At 41.5% G+C, this 25,825-nt stretch overlaps 1 protein-coding gene across 2 annotated transcripts in view; it reads right to left on the bottom strand.

Annotated features, from left to right (window-relative positions):
* LOC146060368 (protein argonaute-1) overlaps positions 1–23,950 on the bottom strand; it is a 95,681-nt gene extending 71,731 nt beyond the window's left edge. The window contains exon 1 of one of the 2 annotated variants that reach the window (XM_083173504.1): positions 23,814–23,950. In XM_083173504.1, the coding sequence (XP_083029630.1) occupies positions 23,814–23,838 (25 nt within the window). In that variant the 5' untranslated portion in view covers positions 23,839–23,950. The remainder of the gene's footprint in view (positions 1–23,813) is intronic. The other variant, XM_083173505.1, reaches the window with a different exon arrangement.
* Positions 23,951–25,825: the final 1,875 nt, after the last annotated feature.

Raw genomic sequence — 25,825 nt, 5'->3', positions numbered from 1 at the left:
CTCTGTATTTCCTCCAGCCTGCCCCCATTCACTGTATGTCCCCCACCCTGACCCCTTTACATTATATTCCCGTTTCACCATCCTTCTCTGTATGTCCCCCAGCCTGCCCCTCCTTCACTTTATACCCCTATTCACTGTATGTTCCCCACTCTGCACCAATTCAATCTGTCCCCTACCTTGCCCCCTTCTCTGAATGTCCATCGCTGCCTCCATTCACTGTATGTCCCCAAGCCTAACCCTCCTTCATTGTATGATTCCCATTCACTATGTGACTCAGCCTGCCCCCCCCCCCTTCTCTGAATGGTCATCACTGCCTCCATTCACTGTATGTCCCCCAGCCTGACACTCCTTCACTGTATGTCCCCCATTCACTGTATCTCCACCTCCTTGTGTGAGCCAGAGGACGGAGAGGCAAAGCAGGCACTGCAAGGACAGGTAGTCTCTTCATCAGGGCTCAGATCACTGTGTGCAGAATCTCCCTTTATACTCGGAAGTGGGAGGAGGCTCCGGTATAAAGGGAGATTCTGCACACAGTGATCTGAGCCCTGATGAAGAGACTACCTGTCTCGAAACATGTCGACTCAGAACTAAGGGCCTTATTCTGTTTAGTGCGGTCCGTTCCTCATTCTTTCGGAGGGCGCTTTTTAGCTACCTGCACATGTGTAGGCAATGCAATGCGCATGTGCAACGCAGTGTCTTCGCACTCGTTCTCACCAATACCGTCTACAAATGTGCAACGAACTCTCTCGGGAAATATGGGCATCATGTGGGCGTACACAAGGGCATGGTTTCAAAGTGGGCAAAACTGGGCGTAAATCTGGGCGTACACGAACAGTGGTAGGCGTGCTTTCGGACCGGACACCGAGTGCAAGCGAACCAACATGGCAGAAATCTGCGGAGTCCATAAGCAAGTTTCAGTTCTCGGAGAGCACTGGTTCATGCGCTAGGCATTCGGATTGCCCAATTAGTATGGCTGCACCTTAAACACTCGCAGCTGACCACAATACAATCCACTCCTCTAGTCATTAGTGATTAATTACACTCTTTTCACAGGTTCAATTGGAAGCATTGCTGGCTAAATGGCCCATTACAAAATACTAGAATATATGCTGCAAACACGACTGGATTGTTGGTATCTGACCCACATTTACACCGCAAGCAATGGACATAACTCTGTTAACCAAAGATAAATGCACATCTGACTATTACATTAATCTGAAACAGCACACATGTGGAAGAAAAAAATATATTCGTTCGGACGCAGTAAAACCCTGCTGAGAGTTCCCACCGCACACGCACGTTTAGATGCAGTCTGAAGACACTCCCTCTTCTTAGCGAGTCCGTCCGAACGGATGCGGACGACCTGTGGGCGTGTGTGCTTAGAATGTTCGCCGTGCGTGGCGTTCGGTCATTTGCGAAAGAACGCGCATCCCAAAGTACCAAACAGAATAAGGTCCTAAGTGTGCATTTGCTGTAGAACTACAATCAGGATCTGGTGAGTGTATAATATAGTCCCCACCTTCTGGATCACCAGTTGGGGGTGTTGACTTCGCATTATCACCATCTATTTCCTTTTATGTTGTTCAAAAAGTTTTTGGATGTTTTTAAAGTTTTGCTGTGCATACGGAATAAAAGTATTTTTATGAAGATAACACAGGAAAAGATACCTTTATGGGCAGTATTCAATGTCATAGTTCTCCGTGCATGGAGAGCGTTTTATTTCACTCTTTATGCACTCTCCGTGTTCCGGAGGGCTCGCTGCCACTCCTGCTCCCTGTATTCAATGTGGTTAAGACTCGCCGCCACTCGCGGCGAGTCTTAACCCCTGCAGCGGACGAGCGTCCGCGGCAGGGAGCTTTCAGGGAGCCGGAAGCAACCAGAGAGATTAAAGTCTCCCTGGCTGCTCCAGAGGACTGTGGAGGGGAGGGGGGCTCTCCAGGACCCAGGCTGCACCCCCCTATAGCCAGCGGGGGACCCAGTATTCACTGCATCCGTTCGTGCATATTAACGATCGGGTGCAGCGAATATATGAATATCTAATGAGCGGTTCGAGCGCTCCGGCGCCCCCTGCTGGCTGCACTGTGTAAAAAAAAAAAAAAAATTTTTTTTTTTTTAAATTAAATATATATTCATGTGCTATAAGCACATGAATAAAAATAACATGCCCCTTCACAAAAAAAACCTGATTTTTTTACACCAAAATTAAAAAAAAAAACCTTTTAGTTTAAAAGTTCACTTTCCAGCTCTCCATCAAAAGATGGAGAATTTCTACATGGAGAGAGACGGCGAAAATCACTTAGAAAGACGGAGAATATTTCACATTGAATAGGGTGGTTCACTTTTGGAGAGCAAAATGCTCCGTCCAAGGCGAACAAAGCACAAATTCTCCACAAAACACGGAGAACTTTTCTCATTGAATACTGCCCTATATGCGGCTGTTTTTCTGTTTGGGCTAGGCCCCTTACCTCCAATGAAGGGCAATCCTAATGATTCAGCATACCAAGACATTTATATGAGTCCAACTTTGTGGCAACTGTTTAGGGAAGGCATTTCTCTATTTCAACAGGAATGTGCCCCACTGCACAAAAAATAAATAAAAAGGACTATAAAGCCATGGTTTGATTTTGTTGTGGAAGAACTTGACTAGTCCACCCCAGAGATCAGACCTTAACCCATCAAGTAACTTTTTTGGTGAACTGTAACGGAGATTGTTAGCCAGGCTTTTCCAATCAACATCAGCGCCTGACCTCATAAATACTCTAAAGAATGAATGGGCATGATTTCCTGTAGAACCATTCCAAAATCTTTTGGAAAGCCTTCTAAGAAGAGTGGAAGCTGTTATAGCTGCCTTTTGCAGACTGAATCAATAGTAAGGTATATATATATATTGGAATACAATGTCATAACAGTCTCCGTTTTTGTAATGGGCAGGCATCTGAATACCTTTGTCCATACAGCATATATAAATTTGATCTGGAAATGATAAGACTATGCACGTGTCCTAGTTCAAAATCTAAAAGTCAGTGAATGAACCAGGTATCAAAGTTATTCCTAAACTAGTGATGAACGTCAGCAATATGCTTAAGCAAGTTAATGTAACAATATCCATTTTTAGAGGGTGCTGGATGAAGGTCCGACAATGTGGATCCAGACAGTCAGTATCCCAATGTCGTTATCCCGACTGCCAGTACTCCCACAGGGGCTATTCTCCCTTGTGGGGGTCCACGACCCCCATAGAGGGAGAACATAACTTGTGGATCCCTACACCACTCCCGTTTTTAGATGTTCTTAAAATGTTCTATTGGTTATTTTAACTAATTTGTTATAGTAGAGCAATGTGTAGCAAATTCATTCTGTCCTAAGGAAATCAATGCAGATTCAGAATTATTGTGAGCAAGAACAGCCTTCTCTGCCAAGTTGTCACTAATCTCAACTACAAACTACATGACCTTTTTAAGTTATTTAAATTTCCCTTAGGAATAGGATGAAATCCATGTCACTTAATAGTTTGTTCTCAGAATTTAGAGAAAAAATCTGCTGACTGCAGAAACAATTGGCTAAATGCGGAGATGGTTATATCTTCCCACATGACACTCAGAAACTGTCGTCATTAAGGATAAGAGAAGGACCAAAAAAAGATTCTTAAATACATTTCTTAAACCTTAAATTGTGGGAAAATGTGGCTAAATCTGGAAGGATGCGTTACACACCAAATTAGCTAATTTTATCAAATTTGCAAATTTACCGTGTTATACTGCAACAATTAAAATCTCTGTAGCGAGAAGTAATGCAATGAGTAAAAAAATTGGCTTTAAATTAATGGTACTTATGTAGTATCTGGGCGTCCGATTTAGAAATCGGATCTGATCGCATCGCATCGCATGCGACCAAATCGTATGCGATGCGATGGTCAAGATTTTTCCATAGGATTCAATGTTAAAATGGTCTGAGTCCATTTTAACATAGAATTCAATGGAAAAAAGGGGTCCTTTTCCTTTCCCCACTATCCAAGTGGGCATGGAGTTGGATATAAACCTGTGGCGAGCGTAGCGAGCCACCGAGCCCAAAGCGTGGCGAGCGTAGCGAGCCCCGCGAGGGGACACAGAATACTTTTTAAGAAATATGCGTCCCCTCACGGGGACTCGGTGGCTCGCTGCGCTCGCCACACTATATAAAATCAACTCTATGCCCACTTGGATAGTGGGGAAATGAACAGGACCTTCTTAACATTGAATCCTATGCAAAATCGCATTGAATCGCATCGCATCGCATCGCATCTGATTGTATGCCTTAAGGTAAGGCATACAATCACAAAATCGGCAGCCCAGATACTACATAAGTACCAAATTAATTAAAATATTGTTTGAGTCATCTTATGTCTTTAAGGACATATTCGCCCTGAGAAAATCTATGAAATACCTTTAAAGGGGAGATGTTATCGTAAGCAATCTGTCTAGATCTAGTCAAGGGTAGATTTTAGCCAGATTTCTAATGGGGCCTACACATGTAGCGATTAAGGGGTATTTTATAAGCGATCTCACTAGCTTGCTTAGAAGATACCCCTACATTACTCCGTGTGAAAGGGCATAGCGATGTGTGGTGATATCGCATCAGCGATAAGTATCCAGCGCACTAGATAAATCTAGTTAATCGCCTGGGTCAACGCCAGTGTATTCATGGAGGACACTGGCCCTGACAGATCGCTGAGCAGCACATCAAAGTTGCAGCGCTGTGTGCAGAGTGAAATAACATAGCTCGGAACGCTCATCACTATGTGTAGCTCTAGTCAAGATCTAGTCAGTCAGATTGCCCCCTGTTCTAACCATAGCACAGATCATCCATTCACACATCGCTGTGTGTGTATGGGCGATCTAGCCGCCGGGAAGCACATGGGCGATTTCTGGCTACCGGCCTGTGTGTACAGGGCTTGAGTGTCTAGGACTAGAGGCAGTTAAAAGTAAAAGTAACTGGATGTAGGGGATATATTTCCATATTTGAGCAATACTTAACAGACTGAACAGATTTGGAATTAGGGCGATTAAAAACACTTGTTAAACAATAGTTCTGAGGGTTACATAGCAAATATATGCTGGAATGTAAAGGTCCAGTAAATAAACAAAATCAGGAAAAATTGCTGATGTTTCCTCAGGGCAAATTGAATATCAGCCTGTGTATGTATCTGTATGATCTTTTAATGCTGTGGATGACTTTTTACACTTTGATAACACTTTTCTTTTATATGCATCAATTTACGATGCATGTAATTTAAAGCTTAAAGTTTATATCTCTAACATTTTATCAAAATGTGAATACGTTGTTCTGGTAATTGCCATTTAGCCCTAGGGGAACAATGAGAAGAGAAACAAAATGACACTAAATAGAAAGATACTAGCCACAACAAAGTCGCTGATCTAACCCCAAATTCTCAAATCTGCCTTTTTATCCATCACTGTATTGGATGCAGGACAGAATAAAACAGAAGCTGACTATCTGAAATGAGCGTGTGTAAAGGGGATTGAAGGCAGAAAGGGGGGCTGTTGCCATGAGAAAGATGATCAACCATAGCAGAGACACATTATTTCCCCCTCATTTTGAAACTGCAAGGCCTCAAAGGCTTCACTTTATCATGCAAATTAGCTTTATGGGACATTGTTTTTGGCAGGGTGAAAATAAAGATGTAGTGTTAAAACAAGACCTGGTCCTTTAATGTTGGTGGTTAACCCTATTACTGCCAAACAAACCCATATTAAAGGTTTTAAAACATCACCAAACTTCAACTGGGGAAGTGTTTTGTTTAAACACCGAATCAAAGACTAACAGGGCATACAGGATGATGGTCATAAAGAGAGATTAAAAAAGGTTATACATATTTCAACTAAAAACACCCATACAAAAAGGTGTTTTATGAGTTAATTAGCAATTGGAATGGGAGGAAATACAGAAAAACTCAAACTATACAATCAGGCACATTCATCTAAAAAAAATATTTTGATAGAGAAAAATAGTAATTGTAAGCTCTGCGGGCAATGGACTTAAAAATGTGTGAAACAAAGCACAAAGCCTGGGCTTTTCCACATGGCCTCCTGCTGGAGAGGCTGTCCATCTGTCAGCTAGGTTGAGGGGGGAGGGTTAATGACACAGAAAAGAAATGAAGAGTCATTGGGGTGAACCAAGAGGGAGCTTGGCATATAAATCATAGCACTGGTAACAATTGATTCACCTATTACTACTGCATGGTCAGATGAAGAATCTATTCAATGTATAATCATGGAGCCAAAGAACAAAAAGATAAAGCAAACTTTTTTTTTTTTTACGTAATACACAAACCAAGGCAGCAGGAAGAACTTAATTCATTGTGTATATTTAGAAATTGATTTATGTAAACAAGTAACATTCTAATATGCAGCTTTAAAGGAATTCAAGCAAATCCTTATAAGCACTGTATTTTAAAGTGAACCTAAATAACATAAAATTATCTACATTGCTGTAAAAGTATTCCGAAAGGTATCTGAAACCAAAAAACAGACCCCCCAGATTCCAGCATTGTAAGATCAGCATTACATTTCACATTTATAAAAATAAAAAGCACAAAACTATTAAATATTAAAATATATTTCATACAAAATTATCTGATGAGCAATGCATACATAGATAAAGTGGTATAAAAAGAATAACACACAAAAGGGGCCTGATAGGGAGGCAGATGGATTGCTGATGTACACGTAGTTTCTTATTGCACATGCATCTAATTCAGCAAAGTGTCGCACTGCACGTTACAGTACCAAAGGCTTTGTAAAGCGCTAATTCAATGTTCCGCCGTGCAAAAAGTGGGCATGTCAGCGAAAACATGGTTCCTCCTTACAAAAACCCCTGCATACTATGGATATAGAACATTACAATCATTATATAAATATAAAAGAAACACAAGTATATGCCTATATATTGAAACAGGGAGTAAGCATCAAATTTCATGGGAGAAGCGGTATATTGTAATTAGTCACTTTGCATACACAGGCATTCCATACCATCTACAGTTTCCCTCCTCTCTTCTGATTCATCTGCCCAGGCAAGCGTGTCCAATAGGCCACCCTGCACATTTGTTTTTTACAGCTAAGTTTTGATTCGCTGCTGTGGACACAAATTAAATAACATGGTGATGTTACAGTTGGGTCAGGCCAGCTGTGTTCCAAAAAATATTATTTGTATTTAAGGGCCCCATACATCAGCAATTAATTGTGACAATTTTCAGATATGGAGATAATTGCCACAATTAATTTTAGATGTGTGGGCTCCCCCTTTTGGCAATCCCAATCAAAATCGCCAATCGATTGCTTAATCAGGTTTTTAAACATGCTTAATAATCTGGTATTATCTGCAGATCTTTTTTATGTGTGTGGGCATTCCCAATTTGTCTTCTTCATCTATTTACATTATGAACAGCTGAAATGACAATCGATTGGGGCAATTTCCAGATATGAAGATGCAATCTTTAGATGGAAAAATCTGCCGATCACTGAAATAAATCTGTAATGTGTGGGCAAAGTCAGATAGATTGTAAAATCCATTTATCTGGCCAAAAAATCCCTGTATCTGGAAATCCATAAATTGTGATTGCTGATGTATGGGGCCCATTACACAGCTTCTCCATTACATTGTTTGGTAATAACACAAATTATATGAGGAATAATGAAGAGAAAAATGTGCACATCTTACTTCTCTTAAGCTAGGTCAGCCCAGATTGTGTACACACCCTGGAGCGATTTAATGAAGGAAATAATGATTATGTTCTGTCCGTCATTAGCATACAACAGGAGGCTAGTGATCTCGTCAGGTTTATAGACCATATTGTATGCAACTATGAAAGGTGATATGTTGCTACAAAATGGCATATCGGCCCAACATCGCTCTAGTGTGAACCCTTTTTATATCTTGCTAGTGCCCATCTCACCAAACACTTACTTTTTTGTAGCAGGCTCCTCCTAGTCTACACAGTTAAAGAAAACCAGCATACAACTCATATGCAGGTATTACACCCGTTACTCTGTTTTTTCTTGTGGTCTTGCAGCACTGAGTTAAGGCTTTGGGGCTATTCTGCTGCCACAACAATTTCACGTTTAGGGCTATAACTCCTTCAGCTCTACTATGGGGCTTATATTTTAACCATGCTGGTTTGCAGTATTCCCTCTCTTTACAGATGTTGGCTTCTATATCTAGCTATTCTCTATAGTCAAACTGTTAGGCTCTCTATATAGATTATACACAAAAATGACGGGACTTCGTCAAGCGGTGACGAAGTCCTGACACTGTGACGAAACACATTGGACGTGGCCTAACCTGAGAGGATGTGGTGACGTCATCTACTATCCGGCTGGGCTGACATGGACGGCAGGCATTCTGAATTTGGCTCCTGTATTGAGACGATGTGTACTAACCTTCTATATTTGATTGCAGTGTTGTCTTTGGATTCCATGCTGGCAAACTGATGTTTTAAAACCTTGATGTATGTGAGCATATTTTGTGCAGTAAAGTGATGCTATATTTTGCTTATGGTGCACTCTTCTTCTTTGTTTCTATTATATATATATTTATTAATTTATTTATTAACAGTTTGTTATATAGCGCACACATATTCCGCAGCGCTTTATAGAGTATAGATGAACATTCACATCAGTCCCTGCCCCAGTGGAGCTTACAATCTATATTCCCTACCACATGTACATGCATACACAGACAATCTAGGGTTCATTTACACTGACAGGAATGGAAAATAGCGAAGGTTAGCAATCAATCTCATGCTACCAAGCATTGATTGTTTCACCATCGATGTTGTAAACTCAATGGTTCACAGCTCATTTCTTGGTCTTCTTCACATAGGCTAGGGTCTTTTCCTCTACGAATGTGGAATCTATAGCGCTTATATCCATTAAATAAAGTTTTATTACAAATGTGAACAAAGCATGCAATTGTTTTAGAGATCACAGAAAAGAGCGGTGAATTCCTAAACTTTGTGCAAGAGCAGCTTGTGTGGAATCCCTATTACTCCTATTTGTATCACCTGTCACCCCAAAGCTTATACATACAATGAAATATGGAGCATTAGGACTCATATCCACTATGTGAGAAAAAAAAAATGTGAACAAAGTTGAAAAGTTAATGTGAAAAGAGAAAGTATTAAACATTTTTATACACTCCTTTGTGTTGCTGGTGCTTCTAATGGTGCGTGATAGGATGAATGTGTCCATCCTCTTTTTCTGTGAAGATTACTTCAATGATGTGTATACAATTCTGTGCTACATAAGAAAGAATGTTAGAAAATAACAATGTGTAGAAGAGTCGCAAATAAAGAAAGTAAACTTCCAGAGGCCGTCAAGATGTTCTTAAAGGGAAAGGTGTACCCCCAGTCCACATGATGAAATGCAGAGCCGTGGCCTAACATTTGAACAGCAGACAGTGTAGAGACAGAGGGGCAGATTTATTAAGCTTGGAGAAGAGATAAACTGGAGATAAAGTGGAGATAAGGCAAAAGGAGATAAAGCACCAGCCAATCAACTCCCAACTGTCATTTTCAAACACAGCTGATTGGCTGGTGCTTTATCTCCTTTTGCCTTATCTCCAGTTTATCTCTTCTCCAAGCTTAATAAATCTGCCCCTGAGTTCCAGCCAGTTTGCTGTATGGTCACACCATTGGTTTATGCTATTTTTTTAGCGGGGACATCAACCGCTTGTCACGGTACACCATCTCTGACCAATTGCGTGCTTTGTACACATTTTTAATAAAACTGTATTTAACGGCTACAAGCACTAAGGAGTTCTCCTGTTCTTTGCTGATTTACACACCTATTGGATGCAGGATATCCATGCTTACAGGAGCAGCCAATCAATTGAGATCTGAGTGCATGAAGAATTGAGACACTACTAAGGATGTTCCTCCCAAACTAGAGAATTGCCTCACAGCTTGGACTGTGAGCAATGACACACCATTATGTATCTATAATTGCATAGAAGGTCATTTAGTAAGCTCTCCTGTGGAATGCACGGATGTGAAAGTGTGCGCGTGTGTGTGCGTGGGGGGGGGGGGGGGATAGTCTCCCAAAGTGCCTCGTTACAACATTTCAGCTTCTGTTGGTATAAACTAAGAGGGCAAATTAACTTCAATGATGGGACATCCATAAAACAAATAAAGTTTCCCTACCTTAATCACCATAGAAGAGATTACAGTTATGATGCCTTAGCCATAATGTGCGGAATCTCTCCAAAGTGAATGGGGTTTATCCGCCATCAAACAGTTTATTATATATTTTCATATATAGACTTATTCTTTAGTAAATGGTTTTGTAACTTATTTTTCTAGGGGTGTATAGTCATTACATCCACACCTATTGCTAACCAATGCATAACATCAAGGTAAGATGCAGACTTGTAAACCACAAATAGAAACAGGATGAGCCGTCCTGAATTGCAGTGCCTTCCTTCAAACAAATTCAGTTGTCAAACTCCTACCGCTAGAACTTTAAATGTAAAAAGGTCAACTATGTATGTGGTTATTGTGAAATAAAACCACTCAACAAAAAAAAAAGTGATGGAAACCAGGGAGAATTCAATTTCACCGTTGGCTGTCAGTTCAGGGTGCCGGCGGGGCAATTCAACTGTTGCTCTGTTCAGGACATATAGCTGTTGTGCCAGCATTTCAGCTCACAGCACTCAGAAGTGGTGAGCTGAAGGGTGTGGAGTCAATTACAGCACCTGAATAGCACGTTTCATGTGACGTCCATTAGTTTGGTCGGGTTTAGCTGCTTTATACTGCTAAACCCATCCAGCCAGTTCGGGCATAACATGAAAAAAATGACTGTAGCCCCCAACCAACAGATCGGGCGCAAAAAAATAAGAAAAATTTGAACGGGCTCCCAAAGTGAAAAAATTTGCCGAAAAATAAAATCTGTCTGTCTGTCCTCCATTGCAACACTAGAGTTCCAAAGTGCTTCTGGAAGTCTGAACCAAAGCGGTGTGCCAACCTTTGGGTTTTATGGCCAACCAGCACATACAAACCCTCATACACAAAGCAGGGTCCAACAATAAAACGGTTTGACTAGCCTAGTACAACAAACTGGTGTGTGCACAGAGCCCTGATTTCAATCTCAGCCAACACATTTGGAACAACTTGGAATGCTGACTACAAGCCAGGCATTATACTCTCGTATACCTATACTAATGCTATAGTGAGTAAACAAAAATGAATCCTCACCCATGTTCCAAACTCTACTACTAAGCCATACCAAAATAATAGGAGACTGTTAAGCAAAATAAGTAACCAATACAGTACCAAATTAGTGCTCATGGCTTTCAAACAGAATATTCAATACACACATGGTGTTACATTCAAATGAAATGTTTGGCCATATAGTCTAGTACAGTGGTAGCCAACTCCGGTCCTCGAGAGCTACCAACAGTTCACATTTTCCAGACAACCTAGCTGCTGCACAGGTGCACTCATTACTCACCGACACATTTTAAAAGATCCACAGGTGGAGCTAATTACGTCACTTGTGATACTGTGAGGAGATCTGGAAAACATTAACTGTTGGTAGCTCTCGGGGACTGGAGTTGGCTACCCAACGTCTAGTATGTATATATTATTTCTAGAAAATCATTATTGTATTCAGTGAGAACATATTGTTTACACTATGTGGACATCTCTCTCTTCACACCCCTTTTAAATGTATTTTCAAATGTCCATTAATACACACAATATATAGAGTAACCCTACATAGATTCATGCAGTGTTCTATGGCCTAGCAAATTAATATTCCATCGTCACATTGTGATGTATACCCGGCTCAAGAGGAATATCCAATTACCAGCAATCATTGATCACAAGTAGTAATTTCTTCACCAGGGGCTATCAGACTATGCTACTAGCCCCAATTAGCCTGCAAAAGGAATTTTGCTTTACCTGCCTCAGACATAAAAAAAATCCCAATAAAGTGTTTTTTTTTGGGTGGTGCTGCTATAGCAAAAACACACATTAAAATGAACGTGTGTGTGTGTGTGTTATAGATATATCTATCTATCTATCTCATCTGGGAAAAATCATTTATTTATTTTATTTAAAAAAAAAAAAAAAACGAAAAAAATAAATAAAACCACCTGTGTTTCAACACACTTACTTGGATACCCCCCTGAATGTCTAAAATGTTATATACTGTATTGCTTGAAGAGTACTTGCCTTTAAATGCTATGTGCAGCTAATAGTGAATCTGAATTTTTAAAAAAAGCACATTGTTATGGCAATGTTAAAATTCAGATTGAATGCATGTTAATATTTACTGTAGAACTGGCCTGAACAAAAAGAGTTTTGAGTTGGCCAGCTTTATGTGTATTGCAACATGACATATACAGTAAACACTAATAAATATTTGTTGACAGAGACCTAAATAAAGGTCCAGCAACACACCCATCTATTCACAGGTATTGTTCCTCAAATGTATCTATTGATGAGTATCCACCGTTTGGTATTCAACCTGATATAATCATCATCTCCATAGATGCAACACCCACAAAATATAACGTTTGACAAATTTAGTTTAAACCACCTTGTGCTGGAGCAGTAGAACAGTGTTTCTTAGATGCAACAAACCATTCAGGATTTAGTCATTTCACTGGGTCTTTCAAACTTCAAGCAGACCACTGGAGCAAATATGGTAGAATCCTGATGAACTGCCAGACCAATTTGCGGGCAGGAAAAAAAAAAGAAAAAAGATAGTGCTGTACATCAGTGGTGGCCAACCCGTGGCTCTTGAGCCTCATGCAGCTCTCCCCCTTGTAAAGTGAGGCTCCTGCTCCCACTGCTGCCAGCCGTCCACTGTCTGTCCCAGTCCCCCCTGCTGCCGGTTCCCTGAATCCCTTCTCCTTCTGAGGGGAGGAGAGCACGCATCACTCCTACCCCTTACTGTGCATCCTTGTGACTGGGCCGTCCGCCAATCAGAGCTCTCGGGCCAGCAGCCAATCAGGAGCCGTCCAGCGAGCTTTGATTGGTGGACAGCCCAGTCACAGGGAAGTGAAGGGGAAGGAGACGCGTGGTGTGCTGTGCTCTCCCCCCATCAGTGACATGACAGGAGGACTGCAGGGGGACACCAGACTGTCCTCTTCCCGCCTGGCAGCAGCAGCAACAACGGTGAGTGCTGCTGCTGGGAAATTTGCACTGTGGGGGCATAGCAGTTTGTGGCACTGTGGGGGCATAGCAGCTTTCTGGCACCATAGGGGCATACCCGGCACTGTGTGGTGCATACCTGGCACCGTGGGGGGCATATGTGTATCTGGCACTATTGGGGGCATATTTGTATCACACCCACCCAAGGGGTCAAAATAAACAACGCCCCTTTTTTTTGGCGCATGCGCCTTCGGCGCGCGCATGATGCCGGCTCTTTAGCTTGACTACCGATATTTTTCGGCTCTTTACCTCTGACCGGTTGGCCACCCCTGCTGTACATCCATAAAACTAGTATTAACACCTTACACTTATACATGTAGTGTTAAGCCCTGTACCCATGGGGGACCCGGCACATTTGCTTAAGCACAATCACACAGCACACATCCGCAATGCTTTGTGCTGAGCAGTGCTTTGTCTATTTTTAATAGGCAAAGCCCTGCGATCTAGGGAAAACTGGGGCAAGCACTGGCTTTCTCTGCAGGTGCCAGAGATGAGTGGGACAGTGCATCGCCATCGCTGCAGGGCATACACACAGAGCGGTTCGTTCTCTTTTTTTAAGCGATCATGTCAGATCGCTTAGAAAAGGGGTTGAAATCAAGAGGTCAGTCACAAAAACCTTCTAATGTACATATAAAGTGACAGCAACCAAATGCTTAAGTGCATACAAACATGGTAAAGAGGTAACGTTAGTCAGACCAAACACAGCATTGATACAAATTATTATCATACAGAGTATGACAATGGGATGGCACCAATGAGTGCCAGCCTGCACAATCTGAGTATCTGACAAACTGACATCCTGGGGTTTTCACATGCAACAATCTTTACTGCAAAAGCCTTGTTAATGAGAAATGTCAAATGAGAATGACCAAACTGGTTCAAGCAGACAGGAAGGCAACATTATTTTCAGGGTTACCTAACCTCCCCAAATGGCCAGGTGGGTCCTGGAAATAAGAACCCCCCCCCCTGGAAAGGGATGCAAGCCTTCTGGATTTCTACCTGTCTCCTGTAACCCTGCTGTTGGTGGGATCGAATGACACGTTCAAGTCATTGTAGCCCACCCCCCCCCCCCCCATTGTTCAATGCCTGCAATACTGACATTGCATGGCAGGGGGCATGGCCTTGAGGACATGTTCACACTGGCCATGCCCCCAAAATGTGTCATCTTATTGTAGCTCCGCCCTTTTTATCAACTCAGCAGTGGCCCCGTCCCCCTGCCTAAAAAAAAACGGCTGCCCTCTCCCGATGGCACAGCCTGTTCTCCCCTAGGTACACTAGACAAACCTACTACAACCAGATAAACCCTGGTTTGTGGAATCTGCTGCGACATGCAGACAGTATGTGCAATTGGTCTCATTTTAAACCTCTTTTTATGGATATTGATATATAAACAGAAATATGTTCCGAATACAAATAAAAAAATAAATTCTAAAATTTAGTAAAAAACAATAATAAATCCCCAAAGTTTTATTTTGAGATCATCTGCTACAAAAAGTATACCAAGTTTAAATGAAATCTGAAATGGTAATTTTGAAACCCTGCACTGATTTACTTTGGGCCATATGCAAATCTCACCCGCGGCCTCTAGAGGTCACCCAACAAAGCTATTCAAATGTAGCTCCACTCAGGCATGTCTGACTGCTGGAGCTGGCATTTTAGCCTTGGAGGTGTAATTTTATGATTGGCAGCCACCAGCAATTGTTTTATCCATAAATAATTGATCATAAATAGTTTGAATCGGTCCTGGACCACCAACCCGTGGCACCCCTGCAAGAGTCCACAGGTACCCCAGGGAGCCATGGCACAGAGTTTGGGAACCACTGGTCTAGAGCACAAATATTTCAGTTTGTGAGCAACAGCCCAATAAACAGCAAAGTCAGATCATGTAAAATGCTGTACACTTACCATCAGACTTTTGAAAAAGTCAGAACACTTTAGGCATCTAAACAAATAAGATACATTTTCACAACATGCAAGAGGTGAATTAGACATCAGAACAGTGTATTGTACAGTAACCAAAAGCAATTTGTATTATAGCTGGATTTGTTAGAACATCCTTTTAATTTGGGACACCTACAATTACCACAGTTTCTGTGGATGGCTGAATTCAAGCCTGCATTTCCCCTGGTTTTAATCAACCACGTAAACATAGAATTGGATGGCAGATAAGAATCACTTGGCCCATTTAGTCTGTCCCCTTTTTAAACATGTTAATTTAAACCATATTTGATCCTTATTTTTTTGTAAGGATATCAATAGGCCTATTCCAAGCATGTTTAAATTGTACTACTGTATTTGCCTCTACCACCTCTGATGGGAGGCTATTCCACTTATCTACTACTCTTTCTGTCAAGTAATTCTTCCTCAAATTTCCCCTGAATCTTCCTCTCTAGTTTTCAGTGCATGTCCTCGTGCTCCCCTTCCTGTGAAGAATGTCTCCCACCTGTACCTTGTTAAAGCCCTTGATATATTTGAAAGTTTCTATCATGTCCCCCCTTTCCCTTCTCTGCTCAAAAGTATACATATTAAGATATTTTAGTCTTTCCTGGTACGTTTTGTGATGTAGGCCATGCACCATTTTCGTTGCCCTTCTTTGTACAGTCTCTAATGTATTTATAGCCTACAGGAGAAATGGCCTCCAGAACTTAACACAGTATTCTAGATGAGGTCATACCAATGACCTATACAGTGGCATTATTACTTTCTTTCTACTGCTGATGCCTCTCCCTATGCAACCAAGCATCTGACTTGACTTCTTTATTGCTTTGTTACATTGCCTACCTGCCTTTAAGTCCCCTGAAATAGTGACACCTAGATCCCTCTATTCCTCAGTAGTTTCCATTACAGTGCCATTTATACTATATTTAGTCTTTGGATTTTTGAGACCCAAGTGCATGATTTTTCATTTTTTGGCATTAAACTGTAGTTGCCATGCTCTTGACCAGGGGTAGCCAACTCCAGTCCTCGAGAGCTACCAACAGTTAACGGTTTCCAGGTCTCCTCACAGAATCACAAGTGAAGTAATTAGCTCCACCTGTGGATCTTTTAAAATGTGTTAGTGAGTAATGAGTGCACCTGCTGAGTGACCTGGGAAACGTGACCTGTTGGTAGCTCTCGAGGACTGGAGTTGGCTACCCCTGCTCTTGACCATTCCTCTAATCTACCTAGATCATCAATCATTTGTTTTACCCCTCCTGGTGTGTCTACCCTGTTGCATACCTTTGTGTCATCTGCAAAAAGGCATATTTTACCCTCAATTCCATTTGCAATATCACCAATAAAGATATTAAAAAGCAGTGGTCCAAGTACAGATCCCTGGGGTACCCCACTTGTAACCTTTCCCTCCTGCAACCACACTCTTATCCATTCAACTATCTTAAAATCCAATCCCAAGCTTTCAAGTTTATTTAACAGTCTGCGATGTGGGACAGTGTCAAAAGCCTTACTAAAGTCCAGATAAGCTACATCTACAGCCCCACCTTGATCTATTACTTTAGTCACCCAGTCAAAAAATTCAATAAGATTTGTTTGACACTATCTTCCCCCAGTAAACCCATGCTGTTTCGGATCCGGTAAATTGCTGGTTTTGAGATATTCTATAACTCTTTGTTTTAAGAGTGTTTCCATCAATTTCCCTACTACTGATGTAAAGCTCACTGGTCGATAGTTGCTTACCTCTTCCTTCCTTCAACTTTTGTGCAGTGGGACTACATTTGGTGTTTTCCAGTCCTCTGGGATTACTCCAGTAGCTAGTGACTGGTTCAATAATTCTGTTATTGGATTTACCAGCTCTCCTTTAAGCTCTTTTAGTATCCTTGGATGTATCCCATCTGGCCCCATTGATTTATCCACTTTCAGTTCTGAGAGTTCTGTGAGGACTTTCTCCTCTGTAAATGTACTTGTTTCTCCCTCAGTTTTCTGACTATACTTGCAAATTAACTGTGGCCTCTTCCCCTCTCTTTCAGCAGTGAATACTGAGAATAAATAATTATTAATATGCTCTGCTATTACATTGTCCCCCTCAAGAAGACTTCCACTTTCTGTTTTTAGTCTTATTATTCCACTTTTTAATTTTCTCCTTTCACTTATATACCTAAAAAAAAGGTCGTCCCCCCCTTTACCCACTGACTGGGCCATTTTCTCTTCAGCCTGTGCTTTTGCACATCTGATTACCTTCTTAGCCTTCTTCTGTCTAACAAGATACACCTCTTTGTCCTTATTATTCTGCATCTGCTTAAATTTCTTAAAGGCCAACTTTTCTGCTTTCACAATATTTGCTACATTATTCGCAAACCACAATGGCTTCCTTTTCCTTGTGTTTTTCCTAAACTCTTTTGACACAAAGTTCTGTTGCTTTCAGTATTGCACTTTTAAATTTTTCCCACTTCTCCTGCACTCCTTCCAAGTTCCTCCACTCTGCCAAAGAATACCTTACAGAGTTTCCCATCTCTACAAAATCAGCCTTCCTAAAATCTAACACCTTTGTTTTTGTGTGCGATGAGTCAGTCTCTGTCTTTTTGAACCATACTGCTTGATGGTCACTGGATCCCAGGTTTTCACCCACATTTACATAAGATATTCTGTCACCATTTATAAGTAATAAGTCTAATATTGCTTCCTTACGAGTGGGCTCCCTCGATCCTGTAGGGATGCTCCTTGCAAGGAATTCATAATGTCCCTACTTCTGGTGGAACTTGTAACAGGCAGCTCCCAGTTTACATCAGGTGGATTAGTCTCCCATGATTATCACCTCTCCTTTTAATGCCATTTTATTGATGTCATGCAATAGGCTCTTGTCAAGTTCCTTTTCCTGAACTGGTGGTCTGTAGATCACCCCTATATGAAGAATCACCTTCTCCCCTGTTTCTATGGTCACCCAAAGGGCCTCAGTTTTTTCTTCAATACTTTGTATTAAGGTAGTCTTTATGCTTTTTTCACATATATTGCAACCCCTCCTCTGATTCTTCCCATTCTGTCCTTCCTAAATAAATGTATATCCTGGTATAGCTATGTCCCAGTCATGATTTTCATTGCACCATGTCTCTAATAGCCACAATACCCAGAATCAGTGTAAATCATGTGTCCCAATAAAAAAAGAGGAAAATACAATTTGTTTTATGAATGTTATATCATTTCTGCTAGTCTTTGATGTATCAAGGATTTTGTTCACCTGCATCCTCCGAAGCCAAATCCCGAAAACTGTGCCGTTTAAGTGAAAAACGCACAGGTTTCACTGAACCTGTGTCTTCTAGCAAAAATAGATTTGTATTTTAAGAGAGCGCACTGAGTTGATTAAAAAATTATTTAATGTAAATAGAACATTACACATGCATGACCACACAAAAGATTTAATTATAAATATAAAAAATAAAATAGTAATAAATATAAAAACAATTCAAATACTCAGCATCGTCGACAGTTAACCTTATAAGCCCTGTACACACGCATCGATTTTTCCCGATTTTCGATTCGATTTTGCTTATAAAAGAAAAATTGAATCGAATTCTAAACGAAATCTAATGGTTTTTGTGTCACTTTTGATCTACATTCAATTCGATGCGCGCTCCCATTTTTACAAAATTGGAACAGAAAAATCTACTGTGCAGCCAAGGAAATATCGAATTCCATCTAGTAAATCGAATGTGTAAAATGCACCATAGAATGTATATCGAATTCGATATCTAATGCAAAATGTACAGATCTAATGCCAAATCGAATGGAAAGATCTAATGCCAGATCTAATAGAAAATCTATTCTAACATCGAATCAAAAGCAAATCAATGTGTGTGTACATGGCTATAAATTGATCCACTTTTTTATTTGGCTCTAACCCCCTTTAGCACAGTCTCCTTTGGAAGGGGAGCCACTTATGTCCGATTCTCTGGGACTATAGGTCCCAGCGTGATGGCATCTCATGATATATGTATATTAATAGGGTGTGCATTTCAAGACCCCCCCCCCCCACCCCCATATGTCCAATTCTCGTTGTGCATACATCAGGCCTGGTGAGTGTGACTCCTCTCCCTGCTCTTGGGAGAGGCCGGCGAGATGTGCGGGTGTGAGGATCTGCTCCCGGCACCGGCTCATATCCCAACTGAGCCACGCCGGTTGAAGCGGACCACTAGTTTCCAACTACCACCCCCATTACAGCTTTATGCCTCGCCCACGTCACTACACCCCTTAAAACTGTGGAATTCAATTAAATGAGATTGTCCTTCCCATAGGGATCCCCAAATAAATATATATCTCCTCTATTGGGCTCCGCTCAAAGTAATTGGACTTAAGTGGCTCCCCATCTAAAGGAGACTGTGCTAAAGGGGGTAAGAGACAAATAAAAAAGTGATCAATTTATAAGGTTAACTGTGGACGATGCTGAGTATTTGAATTGGTTTTTATTTCATGTTAATTGTTTAATCAACTCAGTGTGCTCTCTTAAATTACAAATCTGTTTTCATTGTTGAATTGGATAATTCTTGTGGGAGCAGCTTGATATTAATTAAAACTGTGGCATTTTTTATAATTATATTAATTCATAGTTTAATTTTCATTAATTTTTCTATATATCTATATACACACATCCATACAATTTTTTTTTTTATCTATTTGTACCCGATACACTTTGTGTATATATTTTTCTAGCAAAATACATTCTCTCTTTCGGGTGTCAAAATCGATAGACCAAAGAACGTTCCAAAAAGTTGGTAAAAACATCAGGTTTTTTTTCACACTCAATGTTTCTTCAGGGCTAATTGAATGCCAGCCCAAGACTTACTAAGATCATACTTGCCTACTTTTGAAAATTAGTTTCAGGGAGATTATAATTGGTAATCGAATTTTGCACAGCGCCACATTGAGGGGGCGTGTCATGCTCCACCCAAAGGACGTGTCTAATTCCATATATGGAGAAATTGTGAAAAGAGCTGGTCAACGAGGCATCTAGAAGCGTGGGGGTGTACTGCTATATCTGAGTGGAATATTTTTAAAATGACTTCTATCCAAATGTAGATGAGTCCCAAAGCAGTTAGTAGGAGATACTATACTTGGTAAAGTGCTGGGAGATTACACCGATGATTCAATGTAAATGTATCTTTCTCTGATTCCTTTTTTCCCCAAAAATGTAAGAGTGTAATGTGGGCTAGGTGAAATGAAGGAGATTGCTGCTATTAGTACGGATGGTGTAATGGTTAGTAGTGTTCATTCTAGCACCCGCCATCTTTGAAAACCCATGCAGTTCCTCTTCCCTGCCTGGGGTGTCGCTGTCTGCTGTGGTGTTTCTAGCACAGGTCTGGTTAGCATATCAGTGCTGAAATACAGACCACAATGTGCTAGAAGCACTACAGCAGACAGTGCCACCCCAGGCAGGGAAGAGGAACTGCATGGGTTTTCAAATATGGCGGGTGCTAGAATGAACACTAGTTACCATTACTGCCTAACAAGCACTGAGGTCATGGGTTTGATTCCCACCATTGCTCTAACTGTGCGGAGTTTGTATATTCTCCCCATACGTGTGTGGGTTTCCTCCCACAATCCAAAAATATACTGATAGGCTAATTGGTTTCCAACAAATTAACCCTATAACATCTGTGTGTGTACATGTGGTAGGGAATATAGATTGTAAGCTCTACTGGGGCAGGGACTGATGTGAATGTTCAAATATTCTCTGTAAAGCGCTGCGGAACCTGTGTGCGCTATATAAGAAACTGTTAATAGATAATAAATATTTCAGGTAGTCTCCTGCAGAATGCAGGAGGATAGGCAACTATGACTAAGATAGTAACATGCAAATTAAATTTAAGCATGCAGTAGTTTAATCAGAATTTATTCTGATGTCATGAGCTACTTTTCAATTTGGTTATAGTTATAGTACAGTTTAATCTAGTAATAAAACTTCATTCAAATAGAAAACTTATATTATCTATGAATAAAAGACAATAGAGATCGCTACTTACATAGAATGATTGCCACCCTCAATTTCATTGTGTATTTAGGAACATTCAACTATTCGTAAAGTGTTGTGGATTAAGCATGTTATTCAGTACAGCATCCCTAAATCAGACACATTCACAGTATACTACAAACCTAATCCTGCTCCTCTTATACAGTAATAGAGGCATTTGGCCTGAACTCAACATCTTTGGAAAGTGACTGTTCTGCATCAACACAGTTTGCTTGATGGAAGGCAAGATATGTCAGGCTCTAACCACCTAATTAACTCCTGAAATTAAAGGGGACAGATCAATGCTAAGGTATGAACATATAGGGCCAGATGCAAGATTTCTAATGCGCCTGATCTCACATACTAATTGACGGGAGATCAAGGCGATATTAAAATGGCTGTTTCTATTGCGCATAATGTGCCCATTAGTGCTTAGGCGCGCATAGTGGCTAAACCAGACCGAACTAATGGAGCCTACAAATGTAGCGATATATGTAGATGAACGTTCCTAGATTGCAGAGTGCTGTGTGCCGAGTGATCTGCCAGGGCGAGAACACTGGCCCACACTGATTAATAGCCACCATACTGGCTATTACTTGCTGGGAGATAATGCCACACATCGCTATCACCCCTACACACACAGTGATGTAGGGCCATTTTCTGAGCGATTCAGTTAAATTAAGGAAAATCGCTCAGAAAATGTATATCGCTACGTGTGTAGGCCCCATAATGGGCTCAACACAAAAATAACTATTTGTGGGTGACTTCTTGTGCATTTCAGTTCAGCTCACCTGTCCAGGAGGTTCAAGCTGAAATTAAGGCGCTGGCAGCCAAACGCACTCGAACAGAGCCACATTTCAATCATTTGGACTCCCTCTTGTGGCTGCCGGCATGTGAACAATTGAATCTGGCCCATAGGCTAGTATCCAATTAAATGAAGTAATTCACTACATCTAATTGCTTCAGCTGGGGCTAACAATTAACCCTAATATGTGGAACTTTATTAGGTTTTGTGATTTGTATACCCCAGGCATCAGGGGCATAATGCGCAATAGAATGCCACCGTTGCAACATTAACATATGGTACCAGATCCCATGTGTTATCCCGGGATAACATGACAGTTTTAATAGCTCTATAATTATTACCAGTCATATATATAGTTTTGTTTTTTCCCCTGGAGAAAAGTTCACAACATAATGGATACCAGCCATAGTTTTAGCATCCTGTTACCTGACGATAGGGGTTAGCACCCCAAAACGTTGCATGATACTTTGAAGCATTAACCAGTCTTGTAGTGAGTTCCCCCATTTCGGGGATTTTACACCATTGCTGTGTGTGTCTATCGTGTCATGACTACTGATGGACACACTTGTAATTCAAGATGTAGGAGACCTCAACTTTTGAGGAAAAAAAATTTGAAATTCTGCAAACTACGATGAAACCAGTTTCTATATTTTATTTTAAATGCTAGCCATCATTGGCAGGATGACTACATGACAATATTTAGAATTGAATACCATAAACATTACACACAGACAGATGCAACACTTGCAGAGAGCTTGGTTATGAAGCCAACAAAACTTAACACAAACTACTCTATTACAAAATTATCCTGAGTCACAAAAGTTGCAGGTAAGGCAGGTGCTGGGCAGGAGGAGCGCAGGAAAGGCAGGCGCTGGGAGAGTGGGACGCCCATTAGTTTTCTTTAGATGTTACAGTTGATCAGGAGCATAAATAATTAAATCACTCCCCTAGACTGTACTGATTCCACAGAAGGATACAAGTACTATGCAGATGGCCATCACGGATGGGCATTAGGTATACAACAGGGATGGGGACCCTTTGACCCTCCAGCTGTTGTGGAACTATACATCCCAGTATGCCTTGTTACAGTTTTGGTATGTGACCATGCTACAACTGTTGCAGGGCATGCTGGGATGTGTAGTTCAACAACAGTTGCAGGGCCGAAGGTTCCTCGTCCCTGGTCTATAACACTCACTGCAGAGGAGGGAAGCACCTCCGGACCTAAGCAGGCAGTTAACTTATATTAAACACTGGTGGCATATTTGTTAACATTACTGTAATCGTAGAAGGAATAGGGTATTAAGGGTTGATGCATCAGGCAGGGTAAAGTGAAGCAGTGGACCAGTAGACAGCTTGCCCTTAACAAATAGTCAGTTCTCTTTATTTTTACAGAATGCACTTAATACATGCTATTTTGAAACTGATCAGCTGTGGGCAAATTTTCCACTGGTCTTAATTTGAGATTAAATTATCAGCCAGAATCCTCATTAACCCAGACACCCAAGTCCCAGCCAGGAGCTGAGCTCTGACAGCTACTTCTAAACCCAACAACAACAACCCTGTATGCCTGCACCTGCTGCTCACGCTACCAGAGCAGCCCGCTGGGTCACCGGTCCCAGGTCTCCGTTATACGCAGCACCGTCCCGGCACTGACACCGGCAACTTCCCTGATGTGCCTCTCACAAGTTTCTGCCGCTGGCAGACAGAACATGCCGCGGTGTTGCGCTGCCGGGCATCCGCCACGTCCCGCGTCCGCAACTACCCCCCGATGGTAGGATGTCAGGGGGACACCCTGCGAGCATTAGTTGCAGCTTGTCACAGACTGTTCTCCCCGCCGCCAGCACAGCGCCCGGGCCATGGCTCACCTGGTGCAGAAGGTCCCGCTTCCATCCCATGCACCCAGCTGCTCCCAGCCCCGGCGTACAAGGTGGCAGCCCGGTCCCCCCGCTGCTCCGCCGCAGCTGCTGCCTCTGTTCCCTTCCCTAAGCCTCCAGCATGCCCGCGCCTGCGCACCTGAGTCCCTACCGCCCAGCCAATCACATGGCTTAGCAGGGATTTTGTTCGCAAACAACTTTATTTAAAAGGCGCATGTACACATACATTGCACGGGCCGCTCAGTTATTGTAATACATCTCCTGCTCCCGGGCCGCCCTCCTCGCTACACCAGCTATTTATTAATTCCCTGGATAACAGTAAACGGCAACTGGACGTAATGCTGAGGCATAAAACCAGAGGAACCAAACAGTTTTCGGGGTCCCCTCAGTCACATTGCTCGCACGTCAGCCCCAAAACCACAGTGTGCATATTTAACAATACATTGTTGCGGCTTTCCCCCGTGTAACTTAAAATATTTTGTATCACCTGAACATATGAAAGAGGGCCTGCAAAGGAACAGGCCCCCCTCGCTGCTTCATCCATCCAGCTGTAATGATGTCTTCCGCACTGAATATGTTTATGTAATTATAAGCAGGGCTATTTTTCAGTAGGCTCCAGCAGGTACTTAGGCCCTTATTCTAGTTCACTCTTTCTGACAAAATATTTCTTAGATGGACAAAACCATGTGCACTGCAGGTGAGGCGGGTGTTACTTGTGAAGATATAATTAGATTTGGGTGGGGTTTTACACCTGCCTCACCTGCAGTGCACATGGTTTTGTCCATCTAAGAAATATTTTGTCAGAAAGCGTGAACTAGAATAAGGGCCTCAGTTCCTGCTGGAGCCTACTGAAAAATAGCCCTGATTATAAGTGCCTCCACCCCAAGCTGGGTGCCGGACGTCTCTCCGACAGTCATTACTCCGACGCCAGCATCCCGACTACTGCCTTGTGGGGGTCCAGGACCCCCATAGAGGGAGAATAAAATAGGTGGCGAGCGCAGCTCACCACCAAGCCCGCAAGGGGCTTCATTGCGCTACTCCCGCTGTGCAGTCGGGATTCCGACTGTCTGGGTGTCATACCATTCCCCCCAAGCTTTGGTGGTATTAAGATAGAAATATATAAATATATACAATTTCGATAGGGTGAGCTTGGTGAAACACCTTTTGAATTATCCAATAACTTATAAAGTTATTTACATACCAATAAAATTATGAAGATGTAATTAGTTATTTTCACTAAGCACAAATAGGTGAAATAAAAGCATAAATCACCAAGACAAAGTTTTATTTTACTGGAACTGAAGAATTGTATTCAATCTCAGTCCGACGTTTTGGATGCATCCTTTAAATTCAAAGATAATACAATCTTACCTTAGTTGGCTACAACCAATAACACATTGTATTACATACACCAGATAAATTTAACTTTAAACGTTTGCACACACTTTTTAATCAACAATAAAAAGCTTATAGTAAGAAACCTTAAATTATTTTTGTGCAATAATATGGGTTTTAGCCAGTGTACACTATTTAGTCAAAGAAAAAAAAAAACATAAGCGCTTTTGTTTATTTTGTAGAGTACCAAGGTGATGATGATCTCCTGAACTTCCTTAACTACTAACGTTCCCACCTGAGTACTGCAAGGTGAGGTGTTAGCTAATAACAAGTTGAAACTTCAGGGAAGTATTTGTAATCAACCATGTGAAGTTCAAGATGATACAGTAACTTTTCTAGAGTGAACTTTTGTATCCACTTGACAGATGCTTTAATTGGTAACTCAGTCTCTCTGCTGAATAATCTGAGCCCACTGGAGATAAAACTGTAAATTACTCCACTGTACAAAGTATTACTGTGTATGTTTCCTGGAAATAATTGAGTCTCTGTATAAGGCTGTTACCACTGCCAATAAAATAATAGTTTAGCTGTTTTTCTTTCTCTCTCTCTCAGTGGCAGCACTATCGGATTGTAATATCTGACAACTTTCTCTCTACACAGCTTGCAGA

Source organism: Crinia signifera, chromosome 2 (genome assembly GCF_055691185.1).
Source record: "Crinia signifera chromosome 2, ASM5569118v1, whole genome shotgun sequence".
NCBI classification, from domain to species: Eukaryota; Metazoa; Chordata; class Amphibia; order Anura; family Myobatrachidae; genus Crinia; species Crinia signifera.
Note: the sequence above shows the minus strand (reverse complement) of the source record. Positions and strands in the feature narration are given on the sequence as shown.